A 21011-nucleotide genomic window follows, 5' to 3' on the forward strand; every position below is an offset into this window, starting at 1 on the left:
ATCTAAAATGGTAGTTTTGAAAATTCTAAAAAGTTTACTAATATATATAAAATAATTTACTGCTAGGGAAAATTCCTGTGGTCATAATCATCTTCATATATGTATTTATTTATATCAAAAGATTCTTACCCTAGCTGCTGGTTTGTTACTTAAAAATTTGTTTTGTAGATCCATTCATGAGGAGTATGTATCCCTGTATGTCTGAAAACAATTTTCTTCTGTTGAGAAGCACTTCAGATAAAACCAGAATCATTTCACCTCATGAGGTAGCAGTGTTATATCTTCTAGTAATTCCCCAAGTCAGTATTAATCTTCAGACTTAAAATAGAACATATGCAGGCTGCTCTGATAGAAATAAATCAGTTATATGTTATCACACAGCAGCATTAAAATAAACCTACTCAGAAATCAACCCAGACTGTACATCAAAGGAAAACTCGCCACAATACAAAGAAAATCTCCCAAACCTCCTTTTTGTTGCCCTGGGAGCAGGACCCTCCAGTCCTCCTTAAAGCACTGTCAAATAGGGCTGCACCTGTAGTATTCTTGGAAAGCTGAGAAATTGCTTCAGATTGGGTGTGGAAGCAAGTTCCAAATGCTGTGCATTTTTTTCTCACTTCTCCCTTTGAGAGAAAAAGGAGGTCTAGGTTGAGTACATCCAGAGATCACTTCCATGGAAACATGGCAAGGTAGAAGAGGCGTGTGCCCCTCTTTCTACAGACGTGTACTTGCATGCTTCCTTTTTATCTCCCAATCTGCCAGGGTTAGTCTTTTGAGATGACAAAAGATTGAAAAATGATCAGGAGAATTGTTAAACAGGTTCTTTTTCAGTCTCTCTTCCCCTGTTTCAGACCTGTCAGAGTAGAAAGGCAGAGTAGAAAAAGCTGAAGGACTGACCTAGGTGAGAGCCTACTGCAGTTTCAGTATTTCCAGAGTAATGGGGTTGATTTTCCATCCAAACAGCAGCTGGAACTCTGACAAAGGGAAGTCAGTTAACATTCTGAAACGTTATAAATTCTGTTTTCTATCAATGCAGTAATCAGATAATGAAGAAGTCATTAGGTATGGTGACTCCTGTCTCCTTTTCCCTCTTCCCCGCACACACACACGTGCACACGCGGACACACACGCACGCTCACACACACACGCACAAGCTTCTTTGTTGCTTTTAGTAGGGAAGCTGCTCTGACAAAGTTAACTCTCGTCATTTAAGAGGTGGTACAAGGAGTAGGTTAAGTAGAAGAGCCCAGGTTTAGGATAACCATGAAATTAAGTGTATTTTCTGCACAGTTATTTTAAAATTTCAATATAATATATGAAAAACATTTCATAACATGTATTTAAATTTATTTTAAAGACGCAGTTGGCTTCATCAGCTGGGTAATGTTACAGAGCAGAGTCTTTATAATTGTCTCTATCTGTGACTGGAGCTGTAACACACCAATCTTACAAACGTATGAATGTGCTTGTCCTTCAGAGTGAATGCACAAGAATTTGTTAGTCTGAGACTTTCACTCTTGTTTTGATGCAGTAGAATTAAAAATTAAGTAGATCCTACAGCATTTGCTACTATTTCGGAGATACTGTTTCAGTTATTGACTCTCTCTTTCTCATCACTGTCATTATCATAAAACCTAAAACGCTGTAGCTAATCAAATTGCAGATGTGTTTTCCCAGCATACTTTTATTTTTTGTTAATAACAAGGGACTAAACTGTATTATTTAAGGTTCCTTAAGCTCTTCTTTATAGTTTTGTTTGCAGTTAAGGAAGACTTTTGTAAATGTAATTTGTTTAGTGGTTTTCTTATTCTCTTGCCAGAGATAGAAGAGATTTTGAGTTTTGGCTTAGTTTTCTATTTTTATTCTTTTTGATTATTATTTTTTTATTTTATTCTTTTTGATTATTAAATTAGAGGAAACCTGTGATTAGCTTTATTGAGTAAGGTAGATGTGGTGCATTTTTTTAAATTTAAGGTTTTTTAACTTTATATGAAAATAGTGGCTTTGTTTGACAGCAAAGCAATTGAGTGTGGCAAGTTGAAGTCATCAAGGAGATGCTTTAATATGTGTATTAAGTGAGCAATACTTTATTGAGTGAAAAACCTGAAAGGGGAGAAGAATAATACTATTCTCTTGGTTGTTTGGCTTTGAGATTTTGGTTTTTAAAATACAATTTCACCTTTGAGACTATTGGTATTATATAGATGTAGATAATATTTATGACTATTCTGGTTAAGCTTTAATGACTTTTAGCAAACATTTAGAGTTGTGATTTGAAAAAAAGAATATAACTTCTCGCTTTTGCTTTAAAATATGATTATCCATGGTTTAGTGCCCAGAAGTGGTTTGATTACTTTGTATCCTTTCCAACAGACGGACAAAATAAACAGTAGCGTATAAAGTGACTCAGCTGTGCCTAGGGAAGCTCTGAGCTGATTTTCCATGAGCTGCTTTTGTCTCTGTCCTGTTGAAGTATCTCTTAATGCACTACGAGACACAAGTTGGATTGGACTGCAATTGGAAATGTGTGTTAGAAGCTTAACGCATAGTTTTGTAGAAATTAGTATTGTTTTACCTGAAATATTTGCGTTTTCTGCATCGAAAAAATTAATGTTTTTTTTTTTTTGTAGTTAATAAGACATCTTTAGAGGGTAGTGTGAGAACAAATTTTACTCTTTTTAAAATAGATCCTTACAATAAATGAGGATGGATCACTTGGTCTGAAAACCCACAAATCTCATGTTTGTGAGCATTGCAATGCTGCCTTTAGAACCAACTACCATTTACAGAGACATGTCTTCATTCATACAGGTACTGCTTGACTTCAAATTTGTCTTTTCTACTATATAAAGAGTTGTTTACTTTTGTTAAAAATGTTTTCAGCTCTATGCGAATTTCAGTTTTAAGAGTGTAGCTAACTTGGCATCTAAGCTTAGAGATTCCATGCACCAAAGTGTCAAAAGAATATCAGAAAAAATAAATCGACATATATTTAATAAACTGAAGAGCTAACTGTTTACAAGGTTTCTTTTCTTTCTTTATCAGAAAGTAATGGGTTGACTTGTAGCCTAAGTGCCAAAAATTGACCCCTTTGTAAAATGTGCTGCGGCTGCTTATTTGCCTGATGAGGTATCTCTCTGTTCGGAGAAGTGAAAAAGGTACTTACTGTTATAATAGCTTGCCAGTATCCTGAATGCAGTCTGTGCCAGCATCCTGATTGATCTTGCTCATGAGGAAATTACAGCCATTCCAGATCACTCTTCCGTGCTAGTCTTAATGTGACTCTTAGGATCATGGAGAGAACTCTGCAGTTCATATACGTAGTAAGGCAAATGTTTTTTGGTGTCAGGGTATTTTTGGAATTCGCTCAGATGCTGGTTTTCTTAATAGACATTTTAATATTCCTCGAAAATAGTTATCAGAAACAACAGTGTGTAGTTATTAACTTATGGATGTGGAATTATATTGTTCAAGGTGAAAAACCATTTCAGTGCAGTCAGTGCGACATGCGTTTCATACAGAAGTACCTGCTACAGAGGCATGAGAAGATTCATACTGGTGAGTATAGTGCCTTGAGTATCTTTACTGGCGTGCTTAAAAACTGTTTCCCCACTCAGGCAAGGTTTCTGGTAATAAATATGCAGCCTAAAACCCTGCTGTAGTTTGTTTTAATTTAACACATGTTATAAAGTTATAAAACTTTCAAAAGAAACTAGTTTTGTGCTTTCAACTTGTTGCACTTTTCTTTGGCTGTAAAATGAGTATGAACTCCAGTAAGCAGATCTGAAAGTAGTTCTCTGTAAATAACCCCAGAGCTGCAAATCCTGAAGTTTGTGCATTCATAAAAGTCAAAGTTCGTTAAGCAGTTCTGTCTTTTGTTGTATCAAGTTAATTCAGACAAGAGGGACTTCCAAATTGCATTTCCATAGATTTATTTGTTTGTTTGTCTGTTTGTTTGTTTTGGAATTTGGTGGAAAAGTGCCAGGACTAAAATGGCCAAAATGCCTAACCCCAAAGGTATTAGTATCAGCTTTTCTTTTCACTTCTTTTCTTCTTTTAGGATTAGTTCAGAACTGTTCTAAAAATAAGAATCTTAGTTTAAAAATATGCAATATAGGTCAAATAAGGCCCGAAGCTTTAAGCCAAAGAGAGTTAAAGTTTATATATGTTTATTTTTTTAAATCTTATTGCACCACACAGAACCACATTCTTTAACAGGTTTGGTTTCACTGGGTTTTTGGCATTTTGGTGCATGGCCTTTCAATCCCTCTTTAAATATTTTGTAATATGGTCCCTTTTGGACTAGATGCCAATTTCTCAGCCTCTTTTTCAGAAAAGCAGAGCTGGTGAATGTGCACAGTGTTTCTTGGCTGTAGCATTTAAATGGATATGAAAGCTACTAACACGCAGTGCAGTGTGTGCATGTGTAAGGGTCGAGAGGGAGAAAAAACTCTGCAAAATGAATTTTCAGAGCAGTGTACAGGGAGTTCCATGCACAAATGCCCTGTTGTTTATGGGATTTTTGTATCCTAGGTTGCCATGAGTCCAGACTAAGTAGGTTTCCTTCAGCCAGTCAGCCACAGAAGAGTCTTCCATTCTTCTGTCCAGTGTCTTTGTTCTGCTCCGGGTCTTTCCTCTGGCTCTGAATTGGTGAACCATGCTGCCTCCACTTTGTGTAGATACTTATTCTTGAAAAGAATGCTCATTCAGTCTCTTCCATCTATCTGTCCCCCAACCCCCCCAAAAAAGGCAGAAATTTAAGTGCAGTCTTCACATTTTTTAGAAGATTTTTCTTTTTTTTTTTTTTTCAAATGAGGGTTATTCCCTGTACGTGGCTTTGAAAATGAGAGTCTGGGCAATATTGTTAATTAACACTTGACTGCAAATATTTTGTCAATTGATTTAATTATCTTTTAAAATTTAGCTTCTAGCTCTAATGGGAATTCTGTCGATTGTAAACTTTGGAGGGAGGGGGTGGATGTGGTGGGATTGTAGGTTTTTATGCCAGTTCTTACATATGCTAGTCTTTGTTTAGCAGAGAAAAAGGTGCCATTTAACTAATTAACCATGTTGTTATCTGACTTTTTAAAGATAACTGTGTTTTCCTCCTTTATAAGTACAGTTTGGTTGTTTCTCAGAAAAGAGAAGGCGGTGCTTGTGTTTAAATTGTTGAATCATGGATGTTTTCCTAGGTGACAGCTAGTAATGATTAGGAGAAAATACATAAAACCCAGCTTCCAGAAGTGGCAAAATTTTTTCTGAAGGCTGTTTAGTTAACAAGAATTTAACTAGTGTTTAATTTTTGGCTTCACCCAGTTATAGTGTAGCTAATTGGCACTCTGCATACCTGTCTGTGCTTTCACCTCTATATGAGTGTTCACTGCTGGGCCTTAGCTGTTTGTGTAGTTACTCTGTTGTTCAGGGCTGCATAACTAAACCCATCGAGAAAAGCTGAATTTTCAAGTTGCTTCTCTAACGAGAGGGTGAGCAGTAAGTCTGTGTTACACTTTGATGACAGTAAAGATCTGTTTATATTACTCATTCTCTTTTAAAAACATTTCTTAACTTTATTCAGTACTTTTTTTCTTTTTATTTTGCATTTTTATCTCTATGAATGATCACTTTTAGCACCAGCTTTTGTACAGTGTTCAAAATACTGATGAGGAACAAGAAATCTCTTACTCTTTTAATGATGTTTATCAAATTCTCCAGTTTATTTTAAGCCAGTCAAGGAGAGTAGTAGCAGGTAGAAGCCCCATTTTATGCCTGTTACAAGCCCCCAGTTTACAGGTGTCCCAGCTAGTTCCAGTCTGATTTGACTTTGGCTCTCTGAACCACTCCTTCAAAGGAAATATTGCGAGGGAGTTAGGAAGCAATCAGTGAACACCCTTATTCTGTATAAATAATTAAACAGTTGCATCTAAAAGCAGACATTGCATTAATACAAAATTTGCTAATAATTGTATGTAGAGGAGGGCAGCAGTGTTGGAGCCCTGCTGCTAAACTTGTCCCTAATGATACAGAAAATTGCTATTTTAGTTGCAAGAGAGGAAAGAGTCACTGGTGCGCAAATATTTTCAGTTTATGAGGTTGAAGAAGATGCTGAATGTTCTTTTTTTTTTTTTTCCAAATATGTCTGCTTACTTTTTACTTAGAGATGTTTCTATATACCTTACCCACTCATGCATTCATGTGTCCTAATTGTGTAAGCCACCCTACTTTCCATTTTAAACACAAAAACTAAGATTACATTAAAAAAAATAGAACACCATTGGGGCTAACAATTCAAGTGCCTTCTTATTCTTCAGTCATGCTGGTTTTTTATTGCCTTCTTTGGTATTTTATAATCTGTTTTTTGTCTGTTTAGACTTTAAAATGCCTGGGTTTATAATTGTTACAGCCTTTGTACACATAGTATTTGTAGTACATTTGATGAGTAGTTCTATTGCTTGGTTTTAATAGATTGCCAACATAGACACAACACATGAGCTGTTTTCATAAATAATGCATTGATTGTTGTATTGTATTTTTAAATTTTGACCTTTTTTTTTATACAACTGATTCTTTCCCACTCAGCGAGACATTTCAGAAAAATGTGTCCTGGATTCTCCCTGCATTAGCAAAAGGCTGTTATTAATGATCTCCTCCATTTGCAATAGATCCTGTTTGAAAAGTACAACAAAATTGCGGAAGGCATCTGAAGTTTTGGGCTTCTGCTAGGATGAAATTATTATTGGAAGCCTATCTTCATATTAATTTTTAATCTTTTTCTAATATTATCTTTTATATGAAGATTAAAGCCATAATTAAGTATGGTATCAGTTTCACAAAGTTTTTCTTAATCTTACTTTCAGAGTGTTCTGGAATTCTACTGAAAAATACCATTTTCTGTATTGTGCTGAGTAACTCCAGGGCAGTGTCCCCAGATTTTTCTCCCTGTTAAGGCATGGCCAGCAGTGCATTTATATGTGCCCTGAAAGTCTCCAAAATAGCTGGTGGTTGTAATACACCAAAAAACTACAGACCCTTGTTTGGCCCTGTTTAAGCCTTGAAATGGGAATAGGTAGCTGGGGAGTCTTCTGCCAGCAAATAGCCAGCTTGAGCAGGAAAATGATAAGGAACTCTGTGTCCATTCATTTACAGAAATGAGTGTAAGGCTGCAGGTAAGTGTATTAATGAAGTGTTCTGCATTTCTTGGGATTGCAGGATGGTTCCTTAGAGGGCCTTTCAAGGCCAGAACAAGACTCAGCTATCTTGCTTTAAGGCTCAGGATAGTTTTCAACCCAAACAGCCACTCTATTCTCTTAAAAAAAAAAAAAAGTAAGGTAGCATGAGAGCAAGCTTTGAGACAATGTAAGGAGAGTTGTTTGAAGGGGCAATTAAAAAAACCACAAAGTAGAATAGTGGAGCAAAGGGAAAGAAAACAGTAAGTAGCAAGGACTAAGTAGTAGTCTTCAGGAATGGAAGAGTTCCTGTATATTAAACAAGAACAATGAGGTCTAAATGTCTTGCCTCAGCTTCCTGAAAATGGAAGGCAAGGGTTGGAATTTAATTCAGAAAGTCTCAACAGGCTTGCTGGGAGTAAAGCACCATAGTTGTGAAGGTGCCTAACAAATAAAGAGAACATGAAGAATGAAACTGGAGTTTGAAAGTTAAGAAATAGGCCAGAGAGGAGGATTTGCTTATAGGCAGTATGAGAGAGAATGGTATGATAGGTGTTAGGAGTTACAGGGGATGTTGATAAAAAAGCAAAATTTTATGGTGCTTATTAATAAGCAAGAAATGGTGAAGTTCTCTAACTCAAGTGAAAGAAGAGGTAGGATGCTGAGGTTGTGAGCCTGTAGAAAAAGAACTGATGGAAGCTGAGAGATCTGAGGAGAGGAGATAATTTGATTTAGGAGAGAATAAATTGGAATAATTTCATCCAAGAAAAGGATTGGCTGAGAAGCCACATGGAGAGGTAAGAATTAATAATTGGAAATAGGACATAGGCTTACAAAGAGAGAGATTTAGAAATTGCTTGGAATTAAGGAAGTTGGAACTCTGGGCATTAATGATCTGACTAGGAGCACATGTGTGGGCGATACAGATATTTTCCATTCTAGTTTCTATAAATACTGGAACCTTATTTTAAGGTACTGTATTCCCATTTGCAGAAGGATGTGGATAAATTTCTCTATTCTAAATGGAAAATACACATTCTGACAACATTTTAAATAATAAAATCTATTGATTGAAAGTTTTAAATTTTAAAAATTAATTGTTGGTAATTTAATCGTTCATAACATAATTAGTAAAAATAAAACTGCCTCAGAAAATAGCAATAGTCTGCATATTTCTGGAAACAAGACATAAATGGTTTATATCCCAAAAATCAATGCAGTGCAGTATCCAGAACAAAGAGAGTCTTGACAGATGCTGCCAAGGCAATCCCTGACCTCTATATCAGTCTAAATGATTTCACAGTAAATACTAAGAGGAGAGATCACTGTTGTTCAGGGTAAGTCCTAGTAAATAATAGTGAACTTCTATAAAAGCAAAACTAACTTTTCAATGCACTTGGAATTTTTAGGTTTTGTCAGAGAAACCTAGAAAAAAATATCAGAGGGAAGATGTAAGGCAGAAGTTAAAAGAAATAAAAATAGGGTTACTCCCTGCTCAGAAGGGATTGTTACAGGGTTTCTTTGTTAGGAAAAATAAGGGCAGAACTGAAGATGAATTCAGGGCAGTGCATATTGTCTGAACAAGTATTTTGTGGAAGTAAAGAAAAAAACCAAAACCCAAAACAAGCAAACAAAACAACCAAAATGAGAAACCTGTAAGTATGCAAACACCAGTTCGCTACAGAGGGTTCTTGTTTTTGGCTTAATTTAAAAAATATTTTTAAATCAGTTTTTAAAAAAATAAATTAATTTGGATTTCAACCAAAATAGTAGGACTTTTTCAAAGCAGTTATCTCAATTCTACATGCAGATAAGGGAAAAAACATGGAAAAATAGAAAGCACCCTCCAAAATGTTATATTTGAAATTTGGAAATGCATTAATTCTCTCCTAGAAGGGATGGGTTTGTGTTAATGAGTTGGTGAGAGGATTGAGGTATTTTTATACAGTCATCTGCCCTAAAAAATGCATACTGTAGCAACAATTTAGGAAGACCATCTTTGCAGTTCTTAATTTGTTATGTGTAAGACATACCTGCACCTCCATTAGAAAGAGGAGTAAGGATTTAGTTTTAAAGGTGGGGGGTTTTTATAGCATAAAAGCTTAAAGTAATTTGAGGCATCAACAGCTGAGTATTGAAAAAATAGTGATGTAAGCAAGCCCTGTGTTGTTTTTCAATAGCAATAGACTAAATCCTCTTACTGCTTCTAATAGAGAATGTAGTATTTGACCTGGTAATTTTATGGAAAAACGTTGATTTATTCTTTTAGATTAATATTGCTGTGTGTTTTTTATCAGGTGAAAAGCCATTTCGTTGTGATGAATGTGGTATGAGGTTTATTCAGAAGTATCACATGGAAAGGCACAAAAGAACTCACAGTGGAGAGAAGCCTTACCAGTGTGAATATTGTTTGCAGGTAAGAAGACTTGGTGAAATCTTTTGTGGTTGAAAACCAAAACACCAGTCAATTCCCCAGTATTGCAGATGGGGCTTTCTCCATTTTATACAAATAAATCTATAATGAATGGTTTTCCTGTTAAGATGGGCTATCTTGGTGCACAGGCAGAGCAGAGTCACAGCTGGCTGTGCTTGATTTCATTGGCTGTATGGTATTGTTTGACACTTCATTAGAAATTGGTAAAGTGGGTGAATCATCAAGTAAGTTCATTAGAATGAAAGCTTTCTTTTCTTTCTGCTAATATATTTATTTTTTTGCATAATAATAATAATAATCACCGCCATCATCTTTTCCAGTATTTCTCCAGGACCGATCGAGTGCTGAAACACAAACGTATGTGCCATGAGAACCGCGAGAAGAAACCCAACAGAAGTGCCACCAAAGTTGGCTTTTTGCCATCGGAGGAAGATTCTGGTTTCTCTACGCCTCTGAAAGACAGCTCCTTGCCAAAGAAGAAAAGGCAGAAAACAGAGAAAACAAAATCTGGGGATAAGGAAGGTACAGATAAATCAGAACACAAGAAGGACAAAAATGACTATTTGCCTTTGTACTCTTCCAGTACTAAAGTAAAAGATGAATATATGGTAGCAGAATATGCTGTTGAGATGCCACATTCTTCGGTCGGTGGATCGCACTTAGAGGAAGCAAATTCTGGAGAAATACACCCACCGAAGCTCGTTCTCAAAAAGGTCAACAAGAGGAGTCTAAAGCAGCCGCTTGAGCAAAGTCAAACCATTTCACCTTTATCTACGTATGAAGACAGCAAGGTTTCAAAGTATGCCTTTGATCTTGTGGATAAGCAAAGTTTACTGGACTCTGAGGGTAATGCTGACATTGATCAAGTTGACACATTACAGGAAGGGCCCAGTAAACCTGTACACAGCAGCACTAATTATGATGATGCAATGCAGTTTTTAAAGAAAAAGAGGTATCTACAAGCAGCTAGTAACAACAGTCGAGAATATGCCTTGAATGTAAGTACCATAGCATCTCAGCCTTCAGTAACACAGGCAGCTGTGGCCAGTGTCATTGATGAAACTGCTACAGCCTCAATACTAGACACACAGGCACTGAATGTTGAAATTAAAGGTAACCATGACAAAAATGTCATTCCAGATGAGGTACTGCAAACTCTGTTAGATCATTATTCACACAAGGCTAATGGGCAGCATGAGATCTCTTTCAGTGTGGCTGACACGGAAGTGACCTCCAGTATATCCATCAACTCCTCTGAAGTATCTGAGGTGACCCAATCTGAGACGGTTGGAACAAGCTCTCAAGCTTCCTCATCAGATAAAGCTAGTATGTTACAAGAATATTCAAAGTTTTTACAACAAGCTTTGGACAGAACTAGCCAAAATGATGCCTATTTGAACAACCCAAGCCTTAATTTTGTGACTGATAACCAGACTCTTACAACCCAGCCAGCATTTCCTTCCATGGAGAAGGTCTATACATCTATACCCGTCAATAGCTTTCGGTCGGGAATGAACTCTCCATTAAGAACAACTCCAGACAAGTCTCACTTTGGACTAATGGTTGGTGATTCTCAGCACCCTTTTCCCTTTTCAGGTGATGAGGCAAATCATTCTTCTTCCTCCTCTACACAGGACTTCTTGGATCAAGTAACTTCTCAGAAGAAAGCAGAGGCACAGTCTGTTCATCAAGCATATCAAATTAGCTCCTTTGAGCAGCCCTTTAGAGCTCAGTACCATGGGACAAGAGCTGGAATATCATCTCAGTTTAGCACTGCCAATGGACAGGTGAACCTTCGGGGACCAGGGACAAGTGCTGATTTCCCAGAATTTCCCTTGGTGAATGTAAATGATAGCAGAGCTGGGATGACTTCTTCACCTGATGCCACAACGGGCCAGACTTTTGGCTAAGAAATCTTTGTAAATAATACCGGCACTTTAGAACACATTTGTCAAAAGGGGGTTGCTCTGTATAAGATGGAGTTCTGTACAGCTTTTAAGAGCGCTATGTTAAAACAAAAGTAAGCTGATATTAGCAAGACCAGTAACTGCTTCTTTTTTTCTTTTTTCTTTTTTTTTTTAATTTTTTGGTTAGCCATCAGTCATTGAACTGCCTGATGTTGGTGCCCCTATCAAAGGCAGTTTATTATTCACTTGTTTGAATCCAGAAAATATTTTACCTTCTATGAAATTTTAAAATAAACAAAATCCCCAGGTAAGACTTTCCCCCATGATTGTTTCCTTGCTGGTTTCCTTGTATGCTTTGGGAGGACAGTTTATTGTCTGATACTATTCACATTGTCATTTCTAAGCTTGTCAGCATAGTCATTGCTCTTCAGCAGGGAATCAACGTGTACTAAACACACAGAACAAACAAGTAAGTTTCAGAAGTCAAACACGACTTTAAAAGAAAGCATTTTCTAGAAAAATCTTCAGTCTCTCAAAAATGATTTTAGACCATGTGCCCTTTATTTCTGCTTTGCATTACCTTGAGTTGTGTTTGGAGGGAAAGAAAGTGAATTCTGATAGACTAACTCTACTATTTAAAAGTCTAATTAATTTAAAATACTTCAAACACTTTTTTAAGCAAAATGCCTAACTGCTAAAGCCTTTACTTCATTCCTGAAGTAATGTGTATTTCTTTGTACAGCTGAATCTAGATGTAACTTTTTAATGACTTTTTCATATGCAGAAACCAAGATTTTGAAGTTTTAGTTAAAATACTGTGTAGACAACATTCCCAGTTGCAAAATGCTTACACAAACTGTGTATTCCAAGATTTAAAAGCTTAATTGTACTTTACCCTACATCCTCATAACGATTAACACAGAGCACTTAGCCAACTTTATAGCTTTTGATTTATCAAAAAATAAAACCATTTTTAGATTTTTAGGTTTGATACAGTTGCATCATTTTCATCTCATACAGCAGTTCCAGTAATTCTTTTCAATATACTTGAGATTGGAATTGTCAAAATTCTAGACAGAGAATAAAACAGTTTTTACGGAAGCTAAAAATACCCAATTATTAAATTTATTGAAGTATCCCTGAAAGCTGAAGAAGTGGGCATTCAAATTCCCTATTTTTTAGTATTTGCTTAGTGAAAGTCACTACAATTTTACCAACCCAAACTGGTGAATGATACTAGTGAATGGGATTTCTTTTTGCAGCCTAGGAGAGTGATCAGAAGTTTTCTTTGCATTTCACAGTATAAATAAACTGCAAAGTTTATCCCTGTACCACAAATATGTTTTTTTGAATAGTACTTTGTCTTGAAGTATACAGTATGGTACGATAAGTAGTTCTGTGTGCATTTTTAAGGTGGTAAGATTTGAGTAGCCTAACTATTGTGTAGTTTAAGTTAACAAGTTTCAGATTTTTGAACTGTATGTTCATTCTATTGCACCTTCCCTAAAGGGACACTGTCTGGTAGTTCAAGGCAGTTTAGGCCTCATGTAGGCTGATTAACCAGGGAAAAACACACACACACACACACACACACATAGAGGTAGGTGTGTATATAGTGGTTGTTTAAATAGGATTGCATCCATGCTTTTACAGCACTGTTGCCAGCTGGTATCTCTCAGACAAAGCCATCAGGTAGGAGAAAAGGCTGCTTTTCAAGGGGCTAAAATATATCCTGTCTTTTAAGAAAGGACTCGAGCAGGACCTAGAACAGTTCCCACCTCTTACCAAAGCGGTAGCAATATTTTCCTGAATTTTCATTACCAGGAAACTGATCCCACTTTGTCTTTTCCCTTACGGTAGCACTACTACAGCACTAACTTCACTTGGTACAGTTGAGGGAGAAAGGGCATTTATTATCCCTAGCCTGCTTCTTCTATTGGCAAGAATACAGTTTATATAAACTAATTTCTTAATACTTTTGTATAAGAAAGTAGGCTCTTTTGATTTTTTGACCCTGTGTGTAATACAGTAAGGCATTTCAGCATGCTATGACTTACGAGTAATTTTGTCTGAATATTTGGCCATGACTTAAAAAGAGTGGGCATCAAGGGAGAAAAGTAAATTCCTTATGGATTATTAATGATACATGTAAAGAAATTTCTTTGAAAGAATATTTTTAAACTGATTCACGGTCTCTCTGTTTTTCTTCCTTTATGGTCAGTTTGGTTTTTTGACTTTCCATTTTGTGTTGCACAGAAATAACATAAACGGTCCCTATATCCCAGGAAACCACCTCTTGGAAGGCATACTTTGTTTTCAGTGTTTCATTTCCATGACATCCTAGCTTGTGGTGCCTGAATAATACTATGTTGGCACTTTTGTTCCTATGCCCTGAAGTTGCAAGGAGATGGCGGTTAATTGTACTATTTGTTAAATATAGCAAGGAACAAAAGGAAAAAAAAAAAGGCTGGGTTATTACTGTGTTACTGCACTGCTGTGGCCCCATAGGGAGGTAAGAGGAATGAAGCCTCCTTCTCCCTAAGGGGACTGACTCAGCTTTATTTAAAAAAAGTTACTGCATTGACACTCTGGTGTGAGAATGTGAATGAGGACTCAGAGGGAGTGACTCTCCCATGCCATCGTCACGCTTGGGAATCACTCCGAGGGTGTGTGAGGGAGCAGGCTGCTGTACAGAGTGAAGGAACTTGCTCTTCCCCACAGCCAAATGGGGATTGCCAGAGGAACTGCTATTCCTTACATCACAGCTCATTCCCTAGCCTGCTGCTGAGCCATTCCAGCTGCACTCTGTGCCTTAGGACAGGCTGTGAAGTCCCGTCTAAGCCACAGGGACTGTCTTGTAGGGTTCTTCCACGTGGACAATTAAAGCAGTGGTGTGAGTAGTTGATCTGCTGATGCTTGAAGCTTTCTGCACTGGAGGAGTTAGCCAAATATACTGCTGTGATTTCCTGACTACATCCCCTTTTATTCTGGAATAAGTGTTTATGTAGTTCTGGGAGGTTTAACTCTGTAAAAAGCTCTTGCTTGTTTAATAATGGCATTATTTAATAACCTTTTTCACTGCTCACGTTTTGCTACTTTTAATCTGCTGCAGATGCACACTCTTCATGTTGATCTGGTCATTTTTGTTAGTTTTCTATGTATGTCTGGAAAAAAGCAGCTTTGGTTGTCTGTTCTGTTCTTGTGCTGTCAGCATAAGGCTGGGGTGAGCTGGAGATTCCCCTGAGCTAACAGCAGGCATTCTTACCGAAAGGTCATGCAAGCACCGGATGTGTGTGTGTGTGTAAGGTGGAATTTTTGGGGATATCTACTAGTGATAGAGCAATGATAATTTTGAAAAAGAGGAAATTGATGACATTTATTACCAAGCTCTCTCTCTCTCTCTCTCTCTATATATATATATATACACAATACATATATATATATATACATGCACTTATTAATAGGCCATATTTTGGTCCTAAATTACTTGACAGTGTCCCTTTTAGCATGAATCTTTTGATATGTTTTACCATTAATATTACAGACAATGAAGGAATCAGCTTGTAATGGTATACTAATAGGCATTTACATTTTCTTCATTTGATTTGAGAATGAATTAATCATAAATGACAAGTTTTGGGGAGAAGGATTAACCATGTGTATTACTGTATGTTGGTTTACGAATAACAACATAAACAATTTAAATTGGATGATAAAAGAACCATGTTTATGATCTTGTGTCTCCTAGTGTTGTCTTTAGGAAAATTGTGTTTCAAGAAGAAAATAGGACAAGAAAGTATTCATGTGAAATAACACTTGTATTATTTTTATATTGTACTTGTCAGGTTTTTTTGGATGATGGGAGCTTTTCATTGTTAATTGAGAAGTACAGTAAAATCTTGCTAATTCGCTGACCTCTAAACAGAGCATCTGACAGGTTTCTACATCCCTCATGGTCCCTTCCCACCTCTCTGCAATGGTCTAAAAGTACTGTAGCAAGGTCTCACACAATAATACTGTACTACTTCACCCAAGTATACTACAGCATCTATATTAGTATACTGGGAGGTAGAAGGAGTATTGCAAACTAAATTGCAGTTGTCAAAATAAATGAACAAAGTACATTTTGTGATGTGACATCCTTGCTTTTGTTGCCTGCTTCTTCACTATTTTCAAAATTGTAATTTGTAAAGGATTTTTAAGGCATTGCTGCGAATTATTTGGGTTCTACTGTAACTTTTGGAATTTATTCCGAAGTATTCATGTTCTCCTATGAAACTTTCCACCTGAACAGATACGTTATATTCCATGCTTGATCAGAATATTTTTGTAGTATTCGTATCATATGTAGTAGCTATTTGAAATGAACCAGAATATTTGGATGAATTCACTCTGAATTTTGCAGCATTGGATTACATTATGTATGTATATTTGCTAACTAAATTTTCTTGGCTTTGAGAGCTTTGATTTTCATTCTTCTTTCTTTGCTTGTTTTAATACCATTACGAATCGCAGGGAAAATCCTCATAGTCCTGGGAATCCGTTTGGAAATGTTGACAGGCAGAAATACGTTTATGCAGTCGGTACCAGTACACATGTGAACTTTCAAATTACATGGTTGGTACTGAAGCAAATGAATAATGTTACAGTTTCCTAGAGTTAACTGTTTTACTAAAATGAAGCCTTGTAACTTTGAAAGTTCATTGGACTTACGGTAATGCATGTTTATGTTAGGCATGTAATGCATTTAGCTGAAACTCACTTTGCAAAGGACAAGCACTAAGAAAGTATTACTGCTAATGAAAAGACATGTCTTTAATTTGAAATTTAAACTTCTGTTCAATTTGCATTGTGTCAGGGAAATAAATTTATAGTCGCTTTTGCTCTACTCAACATACAAAACCTTCTGTTTCCTTTTTAAAATTACATCTTTTGGTAGGAAACACAAACTGAGGCAAGCAGACATTTCTAAGAGTTGTTTCTTGCTTTCCTTAATCCAATGGATGGAAAGGTAATATTGTGTAAACAACATTATTTTATTTTTTTATGCAATATCATGCTGTAAATATGATTTATCAAATAAGGATGTACCTATGATTGAATCTTTGATTCTGCACAGCTAGAGTTTATATATAAATATAAATGTGTCTTGACAATCAAGGACTTACGTCAGTCTTCCTTTATGACGTTTCTTATTGTTATGCATTCCATTTGTTTGACTTGAGTATTTGTATTGTCTGTAAAGTATGTAATGTTTTTATAGCTTGTTTAAAAACAAACAGAAAAGCCTGTAAATATGAACTGATCACAGTACTGCTCTGTTAGAAGGCATATGATGATGTACTGTTTGTAAGCAATAATACATGACAGTGCTAACTTGACAAGTAGCATAAGGATAAGTTCCAAAAATACCTTTGGGAGTTAATAGCCTTGTTTGAGTTAATGAATATTCTTAATCATTTTTTTAATAAATAAATTCAGATGTCCTCCTGCTGGAATATATAACATTGTTTACAGAGCACAATTTCAGTCACAGAGAGGACAGTCTTTAGATCTATGGCTTCATCCACTTTGAGTGAGAAATGAATGGCTTGGCTGCACTTCTGCAAGAGGAGGAAGACTGCTAAGGCTGAATAGCTGTGTCTCTAAAGGATCAGAGATACTATTCTGCTTCTGTGCTGATTCCTGCCAGTTCCTCTACATAAATTTGGAGTCTTTAAGTCCGGATATTGAACTGATGAGACTTGGGCCACCCATAGAAAGGAGTAGTTCTCTTCTTATTTCATATGCAGATAAACAGTGAACTTTTGAGTCACCTCTTCCTTTGTGTTGCATATTTTTCAAATTATGAGCTATGAGATGATGAGATGGGTTTATTCTGATAAACTAGATGTCAAACTTATAGTTTGAATTGAATAGGTATTAGACTGTACAGAGCAGCATATCTATTTGAACAGTCATCACTGCTTTAGAACCTCTCCCCCAATTTATAAATGTATATGACCTACATTTTATAGAAAAAGAAATGTTTTTAAATGCTAGTCATTTATATAATATGTGCTTTGAAGGATTTGCTAGTCCACTTCTGTCACTTTTAGTACACTGGTATCTTTTATATGTAATGTATGCTTTTTATTATTATAATTATTATTATAATTATTATTATTGTAGACATTTCAGTAGGAGGAATTTTGCAACAGTATGAGGGGTTGAAATTTTCATTGTCAGAAATGAATTATACTGGACTTCGTCTGTGTAGTCTTGTCTTTCTTTAATACTGTCTGGAAGGGAACTTGGTATTCAATAAAGCAAGTGACTTCCTTTTATTTTGAAGGCATACTATGTAGTGCTGAATTGGATCAGAAAATGTAATGGATTTGAAGGCAGAGAAATTAGTACAAAATCTCGTGTACAGAAGAAATTGTGTTATGAAAAACCTGATGATATATAGTGAAACACTGTTACAGTGAATTTCTCATATAGTGCTATTCTCCTGAAGTCAGTATGCCTTCTTTGTATTTCAGTTAATAAAAAAAAAAGAGAATTTGTATAGATAATTTAGGATAATAGGTTTATTTCAATCATTATACAGTATTTCTTTATCCTACAACATCTATTCCGTCCCTTTATTATCAGACAAAAGGCCGTAACCTGAATTCCATCAGTTGAAGTTTGTATATAAAGGTGAGAGATGGTTTTATGGGAACCTGGAAAGTATGAATTTGCATATTCCTTATGTTTCTGACAGAAATCAGTATGTGAGTCTTTCATTATTCCTGTGAAATGAGGAATTTCCTGATACCAAGGAGAGAGTGAGTGTGTATGTGTGTGTGTGTGTGTGTGTGTGTAGGTCCATGGAAGATGTTTGGGTCTCAAGGCCAAAATGATAAAAGTATAAAAGGATTTAATGTAGCTCAACACATGACTTACATTTAATATGTAAAAGAAACATTTAAATTTCATAATTCAAAAAAAGACAAAAATAGTTTTGCAGGGAACAAAACTATTTGGATAGCAGGCTTGACCAAATGAAATTTTTTTGGTTAAACTTGATATATTTTAAATGATTCTATTTCTGCCTTTATTTCTGCCCTAAAAGCAACTTAAAATATTTTGGGAGTTACTCTTCCTGTTCATTTGACTGTGAGTGTAATTTATATCATGGTTTACAAAATGTGGCATGAAGGATTGGATTGTTTTATCTGTATAATACAATGAAAGTTTGCTCTTTTTTTACATAATCATGGTGAATGGTATTGTATTCTTAGGACTGATTTATTCATTAAGTGACTTAATGAGTTTCATCACTTTTGACGTTATTGTTTTCTTATGGTTAACTTAGTCTTTTTGGGTTTATAATACCCTTCTATGTATTGTGATACTAAGGGAAGTTATGTTTTTGCTTTATTTTTAATTAAACTAATAGTTTGATAATTTATATTTGCAAATGATGCATTTTAAATGTGGTCACTTGCTGTTTGAAAAATAAAAATATAGAATACTGTTTTATGAATAGACTTAGCAGTATTTTTCATGTTAGATAATTTCAAACAAAATCTGCTTTCTTAATGAGACAGATGAAGGCATGTAAAGATACATATTGTGCAAGAACTGAAGTGGATACTTTTCAACAATTAAATGAAATATTTCAATATTTTATTTGAAACGCACACAACTCATTTGGGTTTTCTTCTCCTTTGGATCTCCTTGCTTGCTTTGATTATAGAAAACAGAAAATCTGACCTTAACTTTAATCTGGTTGTCTGAGAAGATTGCACTGGAATCACTTTAATAGAAACACCTAGTGTTAGACCAGCTTTCCTTTTGTGATTTTTGTTTGTGCTGGAGTGAATTTGTTCAGTGCCAGCAGCTCCTCACATAAATGAGAATCAGAACTTTGTTTTAATCTCAGTTGTAAGGAAGGTGAACATGATTACTCAAGATTTCAAGTGTGTTGGATAACAGTATGCCATGTGTGCACTGCATCGTTTTGTAGCGTGTAGTATATGGAGTATTTGTTACATAGATTTTTCTATTGTTAAAGTAAATACTTAAAAAAAAATACTGAGGATCGTAGCATTTATGCACCTACAAAACCAGAAATATGCCCTGTAGCATTAATTACTGATAATTCAGTTTTCTTGCCTTTTATTTGTTCATGTGTATAAGGCATAATGTTTCCCTGAATCTTTTGGTAGGGTCCCTCCTGGTAAATACTTGACTTTTGTGAAATGCTTGGCTCTGGTGATTTTACTTCATGTAAGAACAAGTTTTATGTAAGAAGGTGTTAAAAGTGGCACAATACCTTTTAAAGAGAAAAAAACTTAGTGAAGCAGGATGTGAAGACTGGAGCTGTGATCAGATGAGCGTGGCAGGAAGAGCTGGTGGGTCTGGGATGTCACCAGCCCCTCACCCGGTGGGTGCAGCAGGGCCACTACCTGGGCATCCACCAGCCACCTTGGGGAACCTCCTCGGGGCAGTGGTGGCTGCGTGAGAGGAGCTTCTCATCTGGCCTTAGCCTGCACCCTGCTGAGGAGGTTGGCTCAGCTGGCTGGATTTGGCCATAGCAGAGGAGGGCACTCGTGTTTGCTCTCGTCTTAGCCAGGGACAGCAGCCCTGGCAGGGGTGGCCACGCACAGCCCAGGGTGGTCACTGACTGCACAGACTGAAACTGGCTGTAGAAAATGCCCCTGCTCAGTCCCTCTGAGCCGTGGGAGGCTCTGCTGCCTCCGAGTGCCTTTGTGTGCCCCTGGAGCAGGGTGTGAACACAGCTCTTGGTTTCAATCTTACTCCAGTGTGCAAGTTATGGTGTTGCCTTTTTAAAATACCTTATAAACTTCATGTGGTGTGTTAACATCCAGCCAGCATAGTAACTGCTTTTAATGGTTTCATGTTTAACAGGTTTAAGTTGTGGGTGCACTCTGACTGTGCAATGTGTGATGACGTAGTGTGCGTGTACTCAGCCACCCTGCTTGTCCTTAATGTTCGCTTACATTAGTTATACTGATTTTCATTTGTTTTAATTATGTGGTGGAAATAAGAAATCAAAGCTGATCACGTCTGCTTATTGACTTACATGATCAATACTGTCAAAGAGTAAAGTGATACTGAAAAGACTTTTTCAACATTTTGATATTGAAAAGAATTATCAGAACCTACATTTTGTGCTGAGTGAGAAAAATAGTCCATTTAAATTAGCTTGCTTTTATTTTCTGCTAGGAGAAGGAAACAGTTTTCTGTTAAAATAATTGGTTATTTGTTTATTTAGAAGCATTAAAAATAACTCTCTGAAATTAATATTTTTCTTGCAGTGCACAGGGTAAACTATTTTGTGGCATCGGGATAGACAGCAGTTTATGATTTGGAGGTGTGTTGGCTTAGGGAGGTAGTCTCAAAAAGTATCCCGTTTGTTGGTTATCTTCTGCATGGCACTTGCCAAATCAACAGAAGATAGTCTTCTGTAGAATATTGTTTGCTTTTTTGTCTGCTTTAGTTGTCAAGACATGG

General features: G+C 36.2%; 1 protein-coding gene across 3 annotated transcripts in view; it reads left to right on the forward strand.

Moving 5' to 3' along the window:
• The window catches only part of ZNF148 (zinc finger protein 148), a 41454-nt gene extending 22437 nt beyond the window's left edge, over positions 1 to 19017 (forward strand). For 2 of the 3 annotated variants that reach the window (XM_008638234.2, XM_017740226.1), the window contains 4 exons: positions 2688 to 2811; positions 3475 to 3558; positions 9461 to 9579; positions 9918 to 19017. In XM_008638234.2, coding sequence (XP_008636456.1) covers positions 2688 to 2811; positions 3475 to 3558; positions 9461 to 9579; positions 9918 to 11507 — 1917 coding nt within the window. In that variant the 3' untranslated portion in view covers positions 11508 to 19017. The remainder of the gene's footprint in view (positions 1 to 2687; positions 2812 to 3474; positions 3559 to 9460; positions 9580 to 9917) is intronic. The other variant, XM_017740225.1, reaches the window with a different exon arrangement.
• The last annotated feature ends 1994 nt before the right edge of the window (positions 19018 to 21011 follow it).

The sequence above is a fragment of the Corvus brachyrhynchos genome, unplaced genomic scaffold (assembly GCF_000691975.1).
Source record: "Corvus brachyrhynchos isolate BGI_N302 unplaced genomic scaffold, ASM69197v1 scaffold126, whole genome shotgun sequence".
In the NCBI taxonomy this organism is placed as follows: Eukaryota; Metazoa; Chordata; class Aves; order Passeriformes; family Corvidae; genus Corvus; species Corvus brachyrhynchos.